This window comes from Rhinolophus sinicus, linkage group LG05 (genome assembly GCF_036562045.2).
Source record: "Rhinolophus sinicus isolate RSC01 linkage group LG05, ASM3656204v1, whole genome shotgun sequence".
Lineage (NCBI taxonomy): Eukaryota > Metazoa > Chordata > Mammalia > Chiroptera > Rhinolophidae > Rhinolophus > Rhinolophus sinicus.
The window spans coordinates 161,116,084-161,138,974 of record NC_133755.1 but is presented as its reverse complement, the minus strand read 5'-3'; the positions used below and the strand labels follow the sequence as shown (position 1 = coordinate 161,138,974).

General features: G+C 41.1%; 1 protein-coding gene across 4 annotated transcripts in view; it reads left to right on the top strand.

Moving 5' to 3' along the window:
• Positions 1-18,724: 18,724 nt before the first annotated feature.
• NHSL1 (NHS like 1) overlaps positions 18,725-22,891 on the top strand; it is a 214,780-nt gene continuing 210,613 nt past the window's right edge. For 3 of the 4 annotated variants that reach the window (XM_074333632.1, XM_074333630.1, XM_074333629.1), the window contains exon 1: positions 18,777-19,202. In XM_074333632.1, the coding sequence (XP_074189733.1) occupies positions 18,920-19,202 (283 nt within the window). In that variant the 5' untranslated portion in view covers positions 18,777-18,919. Of the gene's footprint in view, positions 19,203-22,891 lie in introns of all 4 variants that reach the window. The other variant, XM_074333631.1, reaches the window with a different exon arrangement.

The following is a 22,891-nucleotide window of genomic DNA, read 5'->3' as shown; positions in this document are numbered from 1 at the left end:
CCTTTCTCCATTAAATTGTCTTTGTACTTTTGTTGATTTATGCCCACTTATGTGTTGGTCTGTATCTGTACTCTCTAGTCCATTCCATTGATTTATTTGTTTAGTTTTACTTCAATACCACACTGTCTTGAATACTATACCTTTATAGTAAGCATGAAAATCAGGTAGAATTAGCCCTCCAACTTTGTTCTGCTTTTTCAAAATTGTTTTGGCTATGTCAGGTCTTTTGCATTTCTGTATGAACTTTAGGATCAACTTGTCAATTATGACAAAAACTCCTGTTGGGATTTTTTTAAGTAAATTTTTTAAATTGAGATAAAATTCACATCACATAAAATTCATCATTTTAGCCATCCTAAAGTGTATCATTCAGTGGTTTTTCAGTATATTCATAAGCTTGTACAACTATCACCACTATTTAATTCCATATCTTTTCATCACCCCCAATGAAACCTTGTATCCATTAACAATCATTTCTCATCACTCTTCCACCACCTCCTATCTATGGGTTTGCCTCTTATGGACATTTCATATAAATGAAATCATACAATATTTGTCCTTTTGTGTCTATCTTCTTTTACTTGGCATAATGTGTTTAAGGTTCATCTATGTTGTAGCATGTATCACCTGCTGGAATTTTGATTGTGATTACATTGAATTCATATATCAATTTGGCATCTTAACAATATTACCCTGATTCCCCAAAAATAAGACCTAGTTGGACAATCAGCTCTAATGCATCTTTTGGAGCAAAAATTAATATAAGACCTGGTATATTATATTATATTATATTATATTATATTATATTATATTATATTATATTATAGACCTGGTCTTATATTATAGTAAAATAAGACTGGGTCTTATATGAATTTTTGCTCCAAAAGATGCATTAGAACTGATTGTCCAGCTAGGTCTTATTTTCGGGGAAACACGGTAGTATTCGGACCCCTGACAAGGTTATCTCTCCATTTATTTAGGTCTTCTTTAACTTCTCTCAGCAATGCTTTATATTTTTTAGTATAGAAGTCTTACACATATTTTGTCAGATTTATCCCAAAATATTTCATATGTTTTTGATGCTAATGTAATTTTTAAAATTTTCAATATCCAGTTGCTCATTGCTAATATATAGAAATACATTTGATTTTCGTATATTACTTTCATTGATTTTTCTCTGTTGTTTTTATGCTTTCTGTTTTTCTTATTTCCTCTCTAACGTTAATTATTTCCTTTCTTCTATTTACTCTGGTTTTCATTTATTTTTCTTTTTGTAATTTCTTAAGGTGGAAGCTGGATCAATGATTTGATACCTTTTATTTTTTCTAATATAGGTGTTTAGTGCTATAAATTTCCCACTAAATTGTGTTTTAATTTTCACTCAGTTAAAAACATTTTCGTGTTTTCCCTTTGATTTCTTATTTTACCCATGGATTATTTAGAAGTGTGTTATTTTGTTTCCAAATATTTGAGGATTTTGCAGAGATCTCTCTGTTACTGATTTCTAATTTAATTCTATTGTGGTCAGAGAACATACTTTGTGTGACTTGAATCCTTTTAAATTTATTCACACTTATTTTGTGGCCAAGAATATGGTCTGTTTCAGTAAATGTTCCATGTGCAATTGAAAAATTATGTTTTCTTCTGGTGTTGGGTGAAGTCATTTATAAATGTCGGTTAGATCAAACTGACAGTGCTGTTCAATTATTCTGTATCTTTCTTGATTTTCTGTCTACTTGTATTATCAATTATTGAGAGAGGGATATGGAAATCTCTGACTCTAACTGTGGATTTGTTTATTTCTCCATGACGTTCTATCAAGTTTTTACTTTGTGTATTTTAAAGCTCTATTATGGAGATCATAGACACTTATGATGGCATGGTCGCTTGAAGAATTGACCCATTTATCACCCTAAAATGACTTTCTTTTTTCCTTGTAACAGTTAGCATTTTCTTGCAGGCAGTGTAGAATTGGTTCTTCTTCTTAAAAAAAAAAAAAAAAAAAAAATCCAACCTGACAGTTTCTCCCTATTTTGGGGATATTTAGATTATTGACATTTGAGGTGATTATTGGCATGCTTGGTTTAAGTCTGTCATTTTACCATTTATTTTCCATTTGTTTCCCCTGTTCTGTTTCTCTTTCTCTCCCCTCATTTTAAGATTCAATTGAGTATTTCTATGATTTCATTTTATCCCCATTATTTGCTTGTTAGCTATAACTGTTTTGTTACTTTTCTGGTTGCTTTTTGGGATTATAGTATACGTTTTTAATTTATCAAGTGATGTATCACTTCACATTTTTTAAAGTAACTTAAAAGTATATTTCTATTTCTCCCCTCCCAGCCTTTATGCTATTGGTGTTATACATTTTATTGTTTAAAAAATTGTGTGTGTGTGTGTGTGCGTGTCATATGTTTTAATTATACATGTTATTTTTAAAAATTTAATTATGTATGTGTTATTAACTTGATAACACAATGTTATTATATTTGTCTAAACATTCAATTGTTGTTTGAAAAGATTTAAATAATGACAGAAAAAAATTGTATAATTTACTCATGTAGTTACTATTTCCAGTGCTCTTTATTCCTTTGTTTAGATCCATATTTCCATCTGGTATCATTTTTCTTCTGCCTGAATGACTTCCTTTAATATTTCTTAAAGCGTGGGTTTGCTGGTGATGAATTCTTTTAGCATTTGTATGTCTTAATAACATATGATGCTTGTGGTTAAAATGATTTAGTCTTTTAAAATTTAGTCTAAAGAGTTTATATAGCTCACTTAGTGACAATAATTATTTTGCCAGTCAGGATCAGTTAATAATTTATTATAGGTTTGAATGCAGAGTATATAGTTATTTATGTTTATATTTGTATTTTTCAGCATAACAATGTCTTACTTTTAATTGGAATTATTTTATTTGCTTTAGTTACTACAACAGGCCACGCTCTGTTCCTGGGTAAAAGGCTTGTCCAAAGCACAGAGAACATCAGTTGTTGGCCCTAGAATCCAGCTATGGAATCTCACGTTCAGTGCACCCAGCTCCCAGTCACCATTTTATAATAATTGTGCCTAGATGGCGCCAAGATAATATTTCCCTTTTAAATCCTGGGAAAACTTTATGAAATTATGTATTTTCTACCTTTCTCCATTCCCTTCTTGAAATTTGGAATTATTGAATTATTGTTTCAGTATTCATTTAAACCTGTTTATAATTCCTAAAGTGAAAAGTTCTTATACAAAACACATAGGCAAAATAGAGAAACATGTCAGTTTTCTGATATGTTGTAGTGATTATGTCGTCCAGTTTGTTCTCCTCTGAGCTATCAGCTGACAACTTATAGGCCTCCATGGGACTTCCTTTAGCAGAACAGCTGATGGTTGTTCATCTGACTTTGTGTCAGAAATTCAGTGTAAAGAGTTTATATAGCTCACTTAGGGACAATGACTATTTGCCAATTGGATTGCCCAGTACTGATTCAATAAGGAAAGTTATTTGAAAATATATACTAAGCAACTTTTTTATCCAATTTACCCATGTAATCTATCAGAAGTAAATGTATAGCTTTGTTTTAGCTTTGCCCAGCTAGCAAATATAATTTTTAAAACATTTTATAAAAATATAAAAGCATCAAAAACTGAGCATAATATAAAGCTTTTTAAAAGATGTTCCATTAAAAACAGAGATTTTATTTTCAAAGTCCGTTTTGTTACTGGATGATGGGTGCCTGCGGGTTAGGGCGCAAGGTTGAGTGAGAGCCTTGACCTCAGGTGTGGGAGCCAGACTGCAAGTGCAGGATGGGAGAGAACTAAGCCTGGACAAAAACAAGACAGAGTTAAAAGATACAGAACTTGTAATATAACAAGCAAAAGGAAAAAATGGAATGGGCTGTTCTGTGAAGCAGTGAGTTTCATTAAGTGTGTTCAGCAGAATCTGGGCAATATAGAATGTCATAGGATATACCTGTACTAAGGAAATATGACTTCTAAGATCCCGCCACATTGTAAGATTCTGTTATTTTAATGGTGCTACATAGTATAGCAAAAGCTAGCAATAACACAAATAGCCAACATCAAGAAATAGATTGCACAATGACTTATGTGCATTTTAGAATATATAAGTAGAAGTCTACAGCCTAAATCATGAGTGACAAGTTCTGCAAAAATAGTTTTTTAAAAGCAACCAAAATCACAAGTTTATATTGATTATAGTAGTATAAAATGTTTATTAAGTATTATTTAAAGAGAATGTGGCATAACAAAAAATGACTGGGTGAGTTCTTTGATTTTAAATAACATCCTTTAGAGTTTTAGAAATCTCATTTTAAAGGAGAATCTATGTATATTCTCCAACAAACCCTCATTTAGTACTCAGGAATGAACTAAAGATTAATTCATTAATCCTCACAACAACCCTAAGTATTATTATTATTATTATTATTATTATTATTATTGTATGTTTTAAATGAAAAAAAAAAGCAAGCTGGAGAATTCTACTACTGTTAAAGAGTACAATACAGACATAGACTCATAAGTGTTCTAAAAGAATAATTCTATCTCTTTCCCTTTCTCTCTCTCTCTCTGTCTCTCTCTCTCTTTCCCTCTCTCTGTCTCTCTCTCTCTCTCTCTCTCTCTCTCTCTCTCTCTCTCTCTCTCTCTCACACACACACACACACACACACACACAGAGCCATGTCTCTGGAGAAGCGAACTAGGGTTCAGGATGAGTTCAGTACTTTTTCGTACTATATAATTAAAATATGTGCATGCATTACTTTAAAATACTATATGAAAAATTTTTTTTAAATTTTGGTTCTAAATTTGAAGTCTAGAAAAAGTGTCTAGTAGCATGACCAGCAGTTGAACCTGACGTAGGTTAAACTACATACTTGAGTAATGCTGTAAGGTTCAAATGACGATTGAAGATGCAGACAAACTAGATAATGAAATAGATTAGGACAAAATAAGCAGTTTTGAGTTAAATGAGAAGTCATAAATCAGGAAGGAGAACAATTTCTAGGTGAATGCTATATCAAAGACTTATAGCCACTGGGTGGTCGGACCTAAAGATGGTTCAGAAGTTCACAATGGAGAACCACCTGAAGTCCTACAGCAAAACATATACAGAAGTCCTACAGCTAAGCATATGCAGAAGAAGCCACGTGGAGACTGAACTTTGAAGACAGATTCTAAAATGTACATGTAACTACAAAGGGTCAAGAATAGGGAAGACATATGAAGAAGTAAATGGTGAAAACAATTGCTCCACCAGATGTCAATATTTATAATAAATTACGGTAATTAACACAGAGGTAGATAAATAGACCAATGGGGCACCATAGAAAGCCCAGAAAAAAACACCCATGTATGAACTCTTGATATCTGACAGAAGTAGCTTGGCATACAAGTGAGGAAGGACAGATTTTTATATAAACAGTGTTGGGAAAGATGAGAGAGAGAGAGAGAGAGAGAGAGAGAGAGAGAGAGAGAGAGAGAGAGAGAGAGAGAGAGAAAACCAGAAAGAAAAGAAAGGAAGAAAGATAGAAAGGAAGGAAGGAAGGAAGGAAGGAAGGAAGGAAGGAAGGAAGGAAGGAAGGAAGGAAGGAAAGAAGGAAGGAAGGAATCACAACCGCCAAAAGAGCAGAGCATCAAAAGAGCTGGAGGTCAATATCTGGGGAGCAGTTTGTTTAGAAGGAGCAAAACTTCAGTCCTTAGACTGCTTCTTAATGGCAACCCAGACAACCTTTGCACTTTTCTTATGGAGACAAATGACCGTCCTCACTTATTAGACACAGGCCTTGCAGGGGAGAGTAAGTCCCAAAACATGTTCACAGAGAAACATTTCTCTCCTTCTCACTTGCTCACCCTTTGTCCTCCATCCACTCCCCAGATGTGAACTGAGTCCCTACTATGCATCAACATTTTAATAGGCATAAGCTAACATTTTTCAAAATGTAGGGAGAAAAGTGCTATTCTGCCTAACAGGTTTAATAAGTGGTCTGACCCTTGGGTTTCTAGGCAGGTATTGTAACTTAGTACCATCTGGCTTACCCTGTCATTTGTGGCCTAGCAAACACCACAGATGAATATATTCATTTCCTGTTGCCACTGTAACAAAGTACCACAAAATTTGTGCCTTAAAACAATACAAATTCGTTCTCTGACAATTCTGGAGGTCAGAAGTCCAAAGTCAGTTCCAAAGGCTAGGGCTGCGTCCCTTTAGGAGCCTGTAGGAGAGAGTCCAGTCCCCTGCCTTTTTCTCCTCAGGGACTGCCCGCATTCCTGGGCTGTGGCTGTATCGCTCTGACCGCTGCTTCTGTCCTCATGTCTCCTTCTCTGACTCTGCTGCCTGTCTCTTTTCCTTTATAGGGACCCTGGTGATTACACTGGGTCCACCCAGAGAATCCAGGATAAGCTCCCTGGCTTAACACAAGTAATTATGGACTCTAGTCACATCTATAAAATACCTTCATAGCAACACATAGATGAGTGTTTAATGGGCTAAGGAGGGATGATAGCCTAACTGTAAAGTGGATCCTCACATTTACTTCATTTTTTTCTTTAAGTATGCTCACTACTTAAGTACATATACTGTAAAAGAAAAAAAATATTTTATGACATAATGAAAAACCCATGTCAAGTTCCATAAACAAAAAGCATATGAAAATAAATGACAATATTATGAAAATCCAGCTAGATACCATTGCCTGCCAAAGACTGAGGCTGTGCTTAGTTTTAGTGTTTAGACAAGGAGACCAGCCAAGGTTAGAGAGGTGTTGACAATTTAGCACCAAACCTGAACCTTTCTCATTGATTGGGAAAGAAGGATTGAAAGACCCTCAGAAGAACATGACTTTCTCAATATTTAATGAAGCCTCTGTGCACCAAATAAAATCTTATTTGCCAGAGAGTCTGTTTCAGACTTTGGGAAACATTGGCATAATGTTTTCAAATCCAAGCTCTTGAGTCAGAAGGGATGAATTTAAATCCAGAGTCTCCCCTTTTACTGACTAGCTCTTCACTGTTACAGCACCTCTCTGAATCCGTTTCCTTACCTGTCAGATGGCAGCAGTAATAAAACCTCATTCGCAGGCCTGTTTGTAGATACTTAAATGAGATAATTCATGTACAGGCCTTGGCATAATGCCTGGCACGTGGTATGTACCTCATAAATATCAGTCACTTTTAAAGCAGGAAGTCAGTATTGTAACTCCAACATTAGGACACAGTCTGGTATTTTCGGCTCTCTCCACTCCCTACCCCCTAAACTTGAGACCCTCGGCCTTGACCTAATGTCTTGAATCTCAAGGTGAAAAAACACATCACTGGACCTTTCATTTCGACTATGAAATCAGCCCCACAGTTGAAGTCTAAGCGACTTTGGAAGGAGCACAGAAGTTGCTCCAGGCGGGGACGGTGAGCAAGGTCCCGGAGCAGTAGTCAGTCAGTACTGGTTTGCCCTGATCATCATGGTTCATTTCCTACAGATACTTAGGGGTGAGCACCTACTATGAGTTAAAACTCCAAGACAGCTCCAGGTGTGTTAGGCTAGACAGCCTTTAGGCCAGCTGTCTGCAACACACGCTGACAGTCCATCTGGAAGCCGGGTATCATGCACAGTTGAGCCACTTTACAGCTGAGAAGCACAAGCCACAAGGAATAAAATTATAACTTGTTCAGAATTGTACTTGACTCATACATTTCCCTTTGACTGCTTGTTTCTTAGTATAACATGAGGTGTTGAGTATGGGCCACAAAAATCTAGGTGGTTTTGGGTACCAAGCTGTTTTATGAATTACCCTTCTCTCCAACTTCCTGGTAGCCAAGAATAGCACGCATTGTTTAGGATTATAATTGCTGGATTTAAACTACAGAAAAAGTGCTCTTTGATGAAAGAGGTGCATATTTTGTAAGTGTTCCGAATTGATAAAACTGTAGTCTCCTTACCAGTACGTCATGATGGATATGTAATTTTTTATTATTGTAATAGGGTGTTTGTTTTTCGTTTTTTTAAACTTTGTCTGGAAGGGGAATGGCTGGGGGAAAAATATTATTTTGACTCTTTATGGGCACAGATTCTTAAAAATCTGGTCATGTCTATGAAATCTTAATTGAATGTTGATTTATTGCCAAGTTCTCTTAGTTTATTAGGAAGTGAGTCATGATTATATTATGAATAAATGTTAAAAGCTAATAATTGAAATTACACTTGGACTTATTTGAATATTAAAAAGGCCGTTTTCTTTTCTAAATTGTATTTCCATTATTACTTTTAAAATAGCCTCATATAAATGCCCCACATAGGCACACATTCTTTCTCAGTCTTATGCAATTAAAATAGTATCTTACAGAAGAGAGCTGATTTGCTGTAGGTACATTCTCACTTTATAGAAAAATAAACTGCTAAATTGCTTTTCATTAAGATGAGGCACGGATCCAGGTTTTATGCAGCCTGAAGCTTATGCAATTTTGGAGTCCCTCTTTGAGAAAAAAGAATATCAAACAATTGACTTTAGCAAACTTTACAAAAATATTTGACCCTGTGAACCCGTTGGTAAGGCCCCCTTACAGGGCTTAAGAAAAAATCAATGGAAAGGCCCTGAGGCTTCAACTTCATACCTTCACAGTAAATTCACTTCTGAGTAAGACATATTATTGTGGAAATTTCTGAGAATGCTCCAGTTTCCCAAATTAATGAACAAGCTTTTGGTTTTGATCCTTGGGGATGGGCAATATTACAAATAATCAATTACCTATACAAGATGATGTATTATTCTGTTATTGACAGTGTTCCCTTATTAAGTTTATTTATTGAGGCATGATACAATAAAAAATTATAGCATTTTGCCTTTTTTTCAAAAGAAATAGCCAGAATCACAAGTATCCCTTTTAAGAGACGTGAGAAAGATGGAAACAAAGGATTATGCATATCTGAAAGCATTTTTTTTCCCTCAGTGTAGATTTTTCTCCCAGAGACTTAATAAGTAAGAAAATTATACCTTGCTTGTGTTTACATAATTTTTTTTTGAAGAATGTTATATACATATATAGGTTTAACTAGTGGTTGAAAATGAAGAAAATCAAGAGAGTAAATCAAGGAGCCTGAATTTAAAATACCTTCTTCATAACTAGAAAAGAACAATTTTCCTGACCAGGCCTTGCTTACATCTCTATAATTAAAAAGAAATGGACAATTTAGAGGCTTATTATAGGAAATGCAAGCAATCTCTATAGATAATTCTAGAAAAACTATTTTTTCCCAGAGCTTCCTGAAATAAGAAAAGCATGTCCTTAATTTTCCATTTGGACTATAGAGAATTGGTCTTTGAACTTTTTCTTGTCTCTGGTAGTACACCATTTAAAAATAGCCTAATATTTGGTCATGTTTTCCCCATGTCTTCTTTTTGAAGATGAAGAATGAAATAATTAAATGACCAGAAGAGGGAGGAAGGAGAGGAAAAAAACACAGAATTAAGATCCTTAATTGGAAATTGAAGGAAAATAATATGAATTTATTGAAAATTCATCTGACCTACCTCATCATCTCATGAATCCACATTTGGAGCATGGCTTCAAACATTGGAAAAGAGAAAAGCCTACTGTTTGGGTCAGATGATTTCACACATGCAGATGGGGTAGGACTTGCTTGGTCTATCCAGTCTGGTCAGATGGTATAATTATTTGATTTTTAACTTGTTATATTCACAACTTATCCATGATGCCTTCCGCATCTCAGCTGGTTGTCCAGCCCCTTCTCCTAACCCCTCCTTTCCCTGCTGGCAGCCACTTCTGTTTCTCCTCACTGTTGGTTATTTCCTATACATAGTTGATATCTAACCCCTCCCCTCATCCTTCATGTCCCAGAAGGCTGATTCCTAGGCAGCATAATTCAGTTTACGTCGCCAGCTAGCTTTTCAATGAAAGTCCTTGCCCACAAGAGAGAAAGGGGTCCTCTGCTAAGGAACATAGCCACAGTTCCTTATGCTGGAAGCTAAGACTACCCTCTTGATTGTTTGGGGCTCCTCTTGCCCATGTGTATGTCGGCTGCTTACTAAGGGAAATTTGGTTGTTGCTACAAAAAATAGTCCATGGAAAATTGTTGTCCTCAGGACTCAGATCTACAGGAATCGAGCCTTGGTTCACCCCCACAGGTGCTGACTATGCGCAATAATCTACACCATATTATATGGGAGACTTGAGAATCTGCAGATTTTGATATCTGGAGGGTGGGGGTCCTGGAAGTAATCCGCCACAGATACTGAGTGAGAACTTAAATTTTGGGGGAGTCAAAAGTGATATATGGATTTTCAACTGCACGGGGTGGGGGGAGGGGGTCAAGTGTCTCTAAACCCTCATGTTGTTCAAGGGTCAGCTGTATTGTCTTTTTGTTAAATTCTCTTAATTGAACCATCTGAGTTGATTTGTTTCTTTTCAGGGCCCTGACTAATGTAGATACTAATTTTAAAATCACATAAATACATAAACGCAAACTCTCATATATTCAAGAAGGAGAAGTACAGTGTCCTATAACAGGGAAACTGGATCTGTCTGGGGAGGTAAGGGCAGGTTTTGTTAAGAAAATGACATTTGAATCAAAATCTGAAGGGGGAACCAAATTAACTAGAGAGAGAGAGAGAGAGAGAGAGACAGAGACAGACAGAGACAGAGACAGAGACAGAGGAATGGTTAAGTGAAGAAAACACTGAGTCTAGTCTGTATGGCCTGGATGCCCAGTGAGGGGGAGGAAGGAGGCAGGAAATGGGCTGGAGAGAAAGGCAGGGACCGCGCCCTCTGGGCTTTATGGACCACCAGTAAGGATAATGCTAAAGGTAATAGGAAAACCTTTGCCGTTTTTTTTGAGCTGAGGAGAGATACAATCAGATTTGCATCTGAATATCTCTCTGGCTAATCAAAGAACAGTGTCATTTTTAATTTGGGGAAAATTACCACTTGCCTGTCTGTGTCTATTAAAAGTACCAAAGACTCTTATTGGTTAATAGAAGTGTCCAGACTGACTAGATGGAAGTTTCTATCACTTGGCAAATCCTGCATACAAGCTACAGTATTTCGTGAACTGAAGAAAGTTACAGGCTACACCCCATAGTACCTGTTGCTTCTTTTTCCCATCATGATAATTTCTTGCTTTTTTTTCTCTACTAGGTAAGGTAATACTAACAATGCCCTAAGTATTAGATTCTGAATACAGTAACAATTTGTACTCTATATAAAAAAATTGGGAAATACTATATACTCTATCAGGACTTATTTTACTTTCCACTTGTTTTTGGAGTCTTTACAATATTATATATAAACGTCTACAACTTTGGCCTGGGGCTTGATTTAATAGAATTTCTCTTTATTCTCTCTTCAGGTATGTTAACGAACATGGCAATAGGGTCATCATTCACATACAGACATAGCCTAGGGCCTCAGGCCTCCTTTCTTGCTTCTCAGTTCTTGATGACTATTGGGCAGAGATTAACAGTCATGGGACAGAGCCCGGCCACTTCCTGAGTTATGAAAAGTGGAAGAGGGCTGACAGCCACACAGGAACCACCACCAGCAGTGCCGTGACCAGAGCCCAGAACACCCCCGGCACCCAGCATCTATCCCGGCTCCCTCACCTACCTAGCGGCCCCTTGCCTTTCTCAGAAACATCCAGAACCAGGACCAGGAAGTAATGTGCCATTGTGTTTGCCTCTAGTAATCTGGACATGTAGATTCTCTTGATCTTTTAAAAGAATTAACCTAAAAACAGTTTATTTCTGTCCTCTCATTGGGTTGGTGTTATTAGTTGAATTGGGGTTCCCAAAAGATATGTTGAAGTCCTAACCCCCTGGTACCTCAGAACGTGACCTTATTTAGAAATGGGATCTTGGCGGATTTAGTAAGTTATGAGGATGTCTTAGTTCTTATAAGAAGTGGAGAGACACAGAGACAGAGACACACAGGGAGAAGATGGCTGTGTGACAATGGAGGCAGAGAATGGAATGATGCATCCCTCTGTAAGCCAAGAAACAGCAAAGACTGTCAGCAAATACTAGCAGCTAGAGGAGGCAAGGAAGGATTCTCTACAGGCTTCAGAGGGAGCGTGGTCCTGCTGACACCTTGATATCAGACTTCTAGCCTCCAGAACAGTGAGACGACACATTTCTGCTGTTTTAAGCCACTCAGTTTGTGGTAATTTGTTCTGGCAGACTGAGGAAATCATACAGTTGGCTTCAATTTTTATCATAAGACCCTGAGGTGAAGGCCTGTATCTATTATCATTTAAAGTTTGATCTTCTTTTTTATGATTCACTGAGTATTATAAGAAAAAAAGTTTATTGAACACTGTAGAAAATATTTTGTTTCAAATGCAATGAAATATTTTATTTCTATTAAGGATAGATTTTAATTTTTTACTTTTTGAATAATTCTCAAGAATACATACATGACACATCTCCTGGCTAGTTGATGTAGTTTGTTTTCCTTTCTCATTAAGAATTTTTTTTCAACTCGCATTACTAGAAGTCATTGTTCTAACTCTGAGATTTCAGATTTTGTGCCCCCTTTTCTAATCGCCATGTCCTTGCCTATTTTTTCTCGTACTCCTCTGCAGCCACTAAATGTGCTCCTGGGCCTTCCCAGGACTGCAGTATTGACACTGTCCCTCTGTACTCAGGCCATCGACTCCCTTTGGTCCATCACACCCTTTAATCCACCACATACTCCCTGGTCAGACTGTTAATGATGACCTTAATCATGACCTTGATCTCCCCTGAAGTTCCCACTGTGTTCATCTGCAACCATCTGCTCTCTCTGTTCTGGGGCTTTTAGGGTACAGGAAAAGTTAGATAAATGGACATCTGGCACCGTCCTTACTCAAGCTGTCCAACTTGCTTGAGCCCTCACTCAGTAATTCTTTTATTCACCACTTGTTGAGTAGCTAAGCAACTCCCCACCATTTCACTTTCTTATATCCACTCGAAATAGATGGGGTTTGCTCTCCTTACTCAGACCTCGGCCACCTGGCAACTTCACTTGTGCTCTTGGTCTCATCCTTCCATACTCATATAATTCTCTGAGACTCCTCAATCTCTGGTCACCTACTACTTCTTACCCTCATAAATTCCTATGTATTTAACTGTAGGTAACAGAAAAGCCCAACCAATATGAATTTAAATGAGTGCTTCTCAAACTGTAAAATACATATGAATCAGCTGCGGAGCTTTTTAGAACACAGGTCCTCATTCAATAGGTGTGTGGGGTGGGGTGTGGGGGCTGAGATTCTGCATTTCTAACAAGCTCCCAGGTGATGCTATTGTCCCTGGTCCCCAGACAACAGGCTTTACACCTTAAGAACATGTGGAGCCATCCTTATGGGTAAGTTCAGCATTTGCATGGTGCTCTGATTCTCCTGGTCTGTCCCTTTCGGTCTCAAGATCCAGGAGCAGCTCCAGACGTCCCGACCTCACCTCAATGCATCCAGAGGCAGGAGGCAGGAGTCTGACTAGAGAGAAGAGAATGAGCACCTTTCTCCTCCCTCTCTCCCCTCATCAGGGAGGTGAATATTTCCCAGAAGCCTCCTGCTTCCCCTTACAATTTCATTGACTTAGAACTGGGTTACACCTGACCCATCACTGTCAAAACAGAGTGGGATAGATGAGTGAGCTGTATGTCGAGAGGCTGGCCATGCTGGTAAACATGTTGAGTTCTGTCAGCAGAAAGGAGGATGGCCCAATAGGGCAGGCACTTTCAGCCATACCTGGTTTTCAAGTACTATTTTGAGGAAAAGCATATTTTGATAATACGGCCTCACCTAACCAGTTTTTGAGCTTCTTTTCATGGCAGTTTTCTCTATGAATGTTCCAGTTCTACAGTCTGTATATTGTCTCTGTTCATAAGAAATATGGTTTCTGCCGCCACCGTCAAATGCAACTTTTCTTTCGAAGGTTGCAGTACCCCCTCCCTGCTGACCTCTATCTGCATCTATTGGCCACTTTCTCCATCTTGAGCCTCTACCCGTGGGATTGGTGAATGTCACCACTCAGATTTCTGTCTCCTGTTTCCTTCAGCGCTCTTTTCTCCTCTTGCCCCCTGGCTGGGGGCGTTCCCTCACGTGGCCTTAGCTGTTTGCTCATTCATCCTTATATTCATCTAGTAGCTCTTAGGACACCTGTTCTCATGGCTTTAAGTATCACACTTGTGGGTCCCAATCCTTTCCTGAATGCCACCCCCAGATCTTTACCTGCCCACCAGGCACATCTTAATTGCATCACACCAAACCTCTTCTCTCCCAAACCAGTTTCTTTTTCTACTTCCCTTAACTTAGTAGGTGGTATTAAATTCTTCTTGGAATAAGAAAGCATAATGTTTGGTTCTGTTTTATATATTATTTTACAGGACGTTAAATGGGAAGTTGTGACTGATGTACCAAGAAGTGACAGATACCAGGTACCAAAATGAGTTGTGAAGACTACCATGTGGAAGTTTCAGAGTAAATGGTCAAGGACTGGTTAGATGCTCCTTCATACAGTGGGTACAAAAAAGTCAGGTGACTGTCAAGAGAGCTTTGGAAGGATTTTCAGATACAGCTGCACTGGGAGTCCTGTCGTCACCCCACAATGGGCAGGGGCACTGGGATCTAACACCAAGCACAGTGAGGTGTGCTCTAGGATCTCTTTGAGACCTCGGTGTATGCTCCAGGTGACAGTGGACAATGCCAGGTTCCACCCGAGGAAGGTACTGCAACCTATGGCAGCAGAGTAGAGGGCTATGCCTGGGAGGAAATTGTTCTACCTTCCAACCATGAGTTTTTAAAAGGTGTGTAAGTCTCAGAGACCATATGTGAAGTCTATAGTAGGAAAGTCAGCCCCAGATCATTTTAACAGGGATTCTGCCTAAAAGGTCTCACTTGGAGGGTTGATAGGATCCCCAACATCAAGAGTTTGTATGGAGTGGGCAGAAAGAAAGCCTAGAGGTAGAACGAGCAGTTAGAGAGCAGTCATTGCCTGTGTATCAGCAAGTATGTTCAAACATTCCCAGTAAGGGACCACAAGTGTTTATGAAAGATTCAGCTTCCAATATCCCCAGGCCCAGGGAGTATGATGCCATTTTACTAGAGTACCAGTCCAGTCCAAACATCCCTGCCCCTCTCTCCCCATACTCTGGTTAGCAAGCTGATGGGGGAGGGTGAGTAGAGTAGGACCAAAGTGTTTTGCCTTGACTTCTAACTACAGAAAGCCTTTGCTGGGGAAGGAGGCAAGGCTTTAATTACAGATGGTCGTGTCTTACAATTTTCCGACTTGACAATTATTTGAAAGCAAGACACGTTCAGTAGAAACCATACTTCAAATTTTGAATTTTGATCTTTTCCCAGGCTGGCAATATGCAGTTGGATAGTCTTTCATGATGCTGGGCAGCGGCAGTGAGACGTAGCTCTCAGTAAGGCATGCGATCAGGAGGGTAAGCAACCAATACTCTACGCTGTAATATTCACTGCATTTTGACTTACGGTACTTTCAACTTATGATGGGTTTATAGAGATGTAACCCCATTATAAGGTGAGTAGCATCTCTACTAAATTGAGAGCATGTCTTATCTCTTAAACAGTAGGGTTTTCTATTACCTGAGAAAGAACAAAATAGTTATGGGACTGCTTGAGTTGTCATTCTGTGGAAGAGGACAGTAGGCAACAAAAATGAAGTTGCTTTTATGGGTACACTCCATGAATCCTCTTTAGTCAATGTTTGAGGTACATATAGAGTTTAAATTTAGCTTCTGGAGCAGTGAAATCATTTTATCAAAAAATTGTATTCATATTGCCCCAGGATTACAAATTTACAAAAAGGCCTTGCTGTCCTTATACTGTATTCATTCATGTGGTTACACCATATTTAGTTTCAGGCCAAGAAGACAGTTTCAAGGGATGAGATGGGTAAATGCATGAACTAAAGACCAATGTGTAACCACAGCAGACTGTTGGAGCACTTGGTAAATGTAATGTATAAGATATGGAGGCTATATAAAGACCTACTACATCTTAATAATAAAAGAAAGTAACATAATTAAAAAATGGGCAAAGGACCTGAACAGACATTTCTCCAGATGTACATCATCTTCTTCCAAAGAAGGGAAACAAATAGAAAATAGGTACATGAAAAGATGCTCAAAATCAGTGCTATCAGGGAAATGTAAATCGAAACCACAATTAGATATAATTTTACAACCGTTAGTACAGCGATAATAAAAAAGACAGATAATAACAAGTATTGGTGATGATATGGAGCAACTGGAACCCACATACATTGCTGGTGGGAATGGAAAATGGTAGTTGCTTTGGAAAACAGGCTGGCAGTTCCTCAAAAAGTTAAATAGTTATGATGTACCAATTTTCTTAGGCGTATACACAAGAGATATAAAAATATATGTCCATACAAAAATATGAATGTTCATAGTAGCAGTATTCCTAATAGCCAAAAAGTGGAAACCCAAAGTCTATCAACGTATGAGTGGATAAACAAAAGTGGTATATTCATACAATGGAATATTATTCTGTCTTAAAAAGGAATTCCAGAGGGTAAGGGGGCTTGGGGTGGGAGATGAGGGTAAGGGGGATCAAATATATGGTGATGGAAGGAGAACTAACTCTGGGTGGTGAACACACAATGGGATTTATAGATGATGTAATACAGAATTGTACACCTGAAATCTATGTAATTTTACTAACAATTGTCACCCCAATAAATTTAAAAAATAAATTAAAAAAAAAGGAATTGAAGTTCTGATATATGGTACAACATGGATGCACCTCATACTATGTAATATAAGGCAGATACAACAGGGCACATATTGTATGATTTCCTTTATATGAAATGACTAGGAGAGGCAGACACATAGAAACAAAATGATGAGTACTAAAAAGAACTTTTTTTTTTTTTTAAATGAGGTGTGGGTAGGAGGGGGAGCTATTAAAATGTTCTAAAATTGATCATGGTGATGTTTACATTACCGTCAATATACTAAAAAACACCAGAATGTACCCTTTCAACAGGTGACCTGTATGGTACATGAATCAAAGATGTTTTATGTGGTCACCAGACTGGGGGCCTCCTGATGGCAGGCATGGCGCCAGCTTTGCACACTAGCTCCAGCCAGTGCCTCCCACACAGGCACGCAACACATATTTGAGGGAACAGCACACTTTTACCCTGTAGCTAATGGTTATACAGTGCTTCATACATGTCAAAGCACTATTTTTCACTGACAGTAGCAGCTCCTTTGTGCCGCCTAATAACCCTGAAGGGGTCAGCGTGATTACGAGACAGATATTTGCCCATATTGTGAAAAATGATTGGCTGTACAAAACGTTTGTCTCCTAAATTTTGTCTGGAGACGCTGACACTCTCAGATTTGTTTGCCTTGCATTTCTCTTGCCTCCCTGAGAGACGGAATCCACTTTGTAGCACAATCATCAGAGTTTGGGGACACGGATCCCAAACGGCAACCCAACAGCACAGCAGTTCGGGCGCTTAGGGGGCAGAAACCAGAGATTTCTTTTCTGAGCAAACATAGCGATGAGGCCAGTGGGACTTGAGCTTCGGGATATTGGACTCGGTCTCTTCAAACCTCCTAGCCGGAATATTTGAGTTAGTGGGGTGTCCCATGACCTCAACAGCATTTAGCTTAAACGTCTTCCAGGCACTGTATTCAGGGTTCTAGGTACGAGTGGCCCCCCTCCCTGCTCACTTGCTTGGGGTAAAAGATTAGGCACATTTCTAATCTTTTAGAAAGATTAGGGGCCTTTCCAGTTGGAGGGGGACGGAACCGCTTAGTTAAGAAAAAGTCTTAAAGCCCCCTCCACCCCCCCCCCAAAAAAAAAGGTCTTCAGAGGTTTTTCTGATTGGGACGAGGACACCTACTTGGCTACACACCCCCTGGCCACTGGACGGCCCTCTTTTAGGTCCACCGAAGCGGCCCAGAACTCTTGGCCGCCTTCCAAAGTGGGGCTGGGCGGGACCAGGGGTACCCACTGCAGCCCCCGGGCGTTTCCCGCGGGGCGGAGAGCGCCTGACTCACAGCCGCCGGGGCAGGAGCGCAGGTGAGCAGCCCAGCCTCCCTCACGCTGCCGTCCCACCGCCTCCGCGGCGCCCGCGCCGCGCCCCACCCCTCCCCGCGCCCGGCCCGGCGAGGGCTCGGTCCCACCGCCGGTGGGCATGAAAGGGGAGCTGGGTGGCGACGAGGGAGCCCCCGATCGTTGCGGCGGAGCCCGCCCCAGCAGGGTGCGCTGAGGCGCGGGGCCGCAACCTCCCCGCGGGCGCTGGGCGCGTCGGCTGCGGGAGCCGCAGGTGGTTCCCCGGGCCGGCCCTTTTCTCCTCCCCCTTTCCTTTCTTTCGCCTCCCCTCCCTCTCGCCCGGTGTCGGCGGCACTTCCCCCGCTTCCTCCTCCCTCTCCAATCGGGAGGGAGGGAAGGAGCCGCCGGCTCTTTCCTGCCTCCCTGCAAACTTCAGCGGGACTCGCGTCTCCACTCGCCGCCGCCACGGTCACCGCGCCCCCCGCCCGGCCGCTGCTCCTTGAACTTCCTCCAGCCGCGCGGCCGGGGCACCCCGGCGGGTGGAAGGACGCCGCCGGGCGCCAGGCAGCCGCTGCTCGGACCGTCCGGAGCCCTGCCTCGCGGCTCCCCCGGCTGCCGCTGGCTCCTCTGCCTCGCCGCCCGCCAGCCCGCGCGTCCGTCGGTCCGTCCTTCCTGGCCGCCTCGCCTCTCCCAGCCGGCAGCGGCCACCAGGCTTCCCCTCCGCGCCCCGCCGCTGCCCGGGACTTTTCTTTGTGTTGGATGCGGACTCGCGCCCCGCGCCGACGGGGGGCGGCTTAAGGGCTTTGCCGGCCCCGGGCGGCCCGCGGCGCCACGAGCCCGCGCCCGAGCCGCCCGCCCCGCACCATGCCCTTCCACCAGAGGACCGTGGAGCCCGCGCGGCTGCGCCGGCCCGAGGCGGCTGGAGCCGCGGACGCGCCGCTCTTCCGCTCGCTGGAGCAGGTCAGCTCGCACACCCTGGTCTGCCTGCTGGCGCAGCTCGCCGACCTGTCGCGCTGCGCCGGGGACATCTTTGGCGAGCTCCAGGGCCAGGCGGCCGCGCTGGGCCGCCGCACCGCAGCGCTGCACCGCCGCCTCGACGCCCTGCACACCGCCGCCGCGCGCCTCGACCACCGCCGAGTGAAAATCCGTGAGTGGCCGGCGGGTCGGGGGAGGGGAACGAGGTGGGGAGGTGCCAGGCGAACTGCTCGCTACCGCCCCCTGGCGGTCCCGGGCGGGCTCTCGGGCAGCCACGCGGAGCCCCGGGGCCCCTGAGCCCTGGCGACCCGCGAGTTTCGGGCTCTCGGGTGGGGACGGCCTGACCCGAGACCCGGCGACTGTGCAGGTGGCAGGCGCGTGTGGCGCTCTCCAACTCTCGGATTCGGGAGGTTCTTGGCCGCCTGGATGGAGTGGGCGCGGAGGGTGGGAATTGGGCTGGCCCAGTCCCATTGCCTGATTCTTGTCTCGGTTTGTCTGTGTGGGAGGCTGAGAGGAGACCCCGGGGCGCTGTGGGCAGAGGAGGCGCCAAGGTCCAGCGCCAAGGGTCAGGGGAAAGTAGCCTGTTCGAGAAGCCGGGATACAACGTAGATAGGGGTATATAGTGATGACAGTTCTTAAGACTTCCGGAGGATCTGTTTGTAAACATCTCTGGGCATCTCAGCGAGCATTGGGGCTGCTTGCCACCTCTCTGCCCACCGGGTACCTACCTGTGCTTTTACCTACAAACAAAAGTATGCAGACTTTTAATTCAGGATTCTCTTATTTGGCGCTAATTTTTGTCTCTCTTCCCCTGCTCCCTAGCCCACCAGCTCTTAGTGATTCAGAGGGCCTTGACCTTGAGCTCAGACTCTGAATCCCATTCATCTTTGTCTGTCCTCCAACCCTGAAAATCAACTCTTGTGTCCTGACGTAGTGATCTCTCCAAGCACCCATTTCATTTCAGCAGCTTAACTAGCTCCAGTGAATGAAGTAACTGGAATTTCCCGCTGGCCCAAAGCAGAGAAACTTTCAGTGTGATGTTTGTGTGGTTTCTCCTCCGTTTAGTACACGGACTTGATCGTAATCCTAAGTGTAAAGAGTAAATTGGAGATGGATGATGGATTGAAGGGTGGGAGGGGAAGTGTTGGTGTAACACACGCGGAGATTTCAGCAGCTCTGGATGAAATATGGTCTTTCTTAGAACCACTTCATATGCAATCTCGAATAGCTGGTTTTCCACGTTTTCCCCTGCTAGAAAAACTTAGCTATACATTACTTTCAACCGGAAGAGTTCAGGTTTTCAGTACTTTAATACCGGTGAGATTGCTTGCTGTAATACATCTTTCTTCAGGTTGTGAAGTTATCGTGTGGTAGTTTCACGTTTTACAGTTCATCTCTTTGATTGTGCTGTCAACACTTCTTTATAAGTTGTGGACAGTTCCCAACTAGGGAGAGTCTCACTGCCCCCAACTCCAACCAACCAAAAAAACCAACCAAACAACAACAAAAACAAAACAAAACAAACAAACAAAAAAAACAAGTCGGGGTGGAAATCAAAGTGGCCTCATAAAGTTGGACACAAATAGAATATATCTGCTTAGTGTGAATAATGACGTCATGCATCTGGATATACTGCCCCAGTGGAATGTCATGGTCATCTCCGTAATCACTAATTGCTTCTACGCCTTCTCTGTGTAGTGTTTGTGTGCAGGTGAAGGAGAATTTCACCCTTGAGGAACAGTTTGTTGAGGCCGATCTGCAAGGTGAACTGATCTATTGTGGGAATTAAAAAACAAGGAAAAAAACTCCCTGAAGGTCAAGAACTCCTTCTTTTGCTAGTTTAGTTTTACATTTAAACATATCACTTTTCTTTCTTTGTATACATATACACCAATAGACTAACGTCCTTAGTCCAAATCCCCCAAATTCCCTAAATTAAGGTTGTCCTAACGAGTGCCTGCAATAACTCTTTTAAAAACTTTTCACAAGTTTTAAAATCTTTTGAATCTGAAAGGGCTTTGCTTTCACACCAGAAAACCTGACTCATCATTTTTTTAATGATCAAGAATGAAGGCTTTTATTGAATATAATTATGTCTGACAGTAGAAGTGTCCATATAGAGAAGAAAGTTGAACTATAAAGACATGAGTTTTTGTAGTTTTTCATTTTTCCACACCTATACATTCATTTTACTTAGTTTCTGTTAGGACTTTTTTGAAAAGATGTGTCAAACCTTGATCCTGTGTAAGGCTACATTTTGAAGTCATTTTGGTACCTTTTTAGGCAGGCCTTCAGAAAAACGTTCCATTAGAATGGACAGGCAGACTTTTAGTGGTGGAGTTGACAGTACAGGCCGTCTATTTCATTACCTCTTAACAAAAGAACATTGCATCTGAGAGAGTTGAAGTGAACCATCATCCCAGGTTGTGTAGTGAGCTAATGTCACAGCCGGGCCTTGAGACCAGATTTCTGATTGGCTCACGGGCTGCCCCACTGCATTTGTCCCTTCCTTTAGGATGGCATGGAAATGGGAAACAAAGTTCAAATACTTTCCATAAACAGTTCCAAGGATAACTATGACTCTTTTCATCCTTCTTGTCACAAACTTTTTTATTTAATTAAAGTTTATTGGGGTGACAATTGTCAGTAGATAAAGTTACATAGATTTCAGGTGTACAATTCTGTAATGTATCATCTATATCTCACATTGTGTCTGTTTGTTGAGTCTGTACCAATAATAAAGGGTGTGAGTGGAGCTATTTCCAAAACCTACAGACTTTATCTTTGCAAGACAGAAACAGCATGTTAACCCTATGAGCCAGCCCTGCTGGTCTCAATGATTTTTACTGTGTATTTCATCAAGTTTGGCATTCCTCAAAATCTTACATGTAGAAAGTCACTTGAAATAATTTTGTCACAAGCTGGGGAGAATGCACATTACACTTTTTCTCCTACTCATCCTTAAAGCCTCTGTCGATGCTTTCCCTGACACCCCAATGTTGGAGAGGGTGCTTCATGGTATCCAGGTGGATATTAGATATGTACCTCTATCACTGCACTTACCAGTGTGGACTGAAACTGTGTACTCAGTTCTGCTCCCTTCTGCTAGATAGCAAACTCCCTGAGGTCAAAGATGGCTGTGTCTTTGTTTTTCCAAAGCTCACGACAGTGCCTGGAATGTGATAGCTCAATTGGTATTTGAGCTGAACAAATATTTAGTTTCGTAGTGGTCAGTGTCAAGAAGAATAACTACAAAAATTTTCAAGAGGAACTACTATACTGACTGCTGCAAATCTAAGTGAGTAAGACAATTACTTTAAAAACAAATGAAACATAAACTTTCTACCCTTTTAAGGTTTTGTGCTTAACTACCTTTCTATAAAAGTCAAACTTCATCTATTTTGTTGACACAGTAAGTTCTCTTTGAAAATACTGACAGCCAGAAATGTGGATAGTTACATCTCTCTCGGTAAACAATCAAAACAGACTTTGCTATGCAGATATCAATAGACACACAATCTGATAGCCCTGTTTTATTTTTAATCCCCATGTGATTTCTTTTCATAATTAATAATAGCACTATACTTATGTAGTGCTGTTATGGTTGAAAACATATTTTTCATATTCATTATTTGACACAAAAACCTTGTGAGGTAGTAAGCCCAGGCTGTATTATATCCATATTACATACAAAGAAATGGGAAGTTCTGGATCTAATAAGAGGTATATGTAAGACAGAAATTGAGTTTTCTTATATCTAGACCCAGACTCTTTCCACTTCACCTTAAAAGTACTTCGTGGGTAAATGTGAAATGTAATTAATTATTGAAACAGAAGAAAAGATGACTTGTTGGCTTTTTC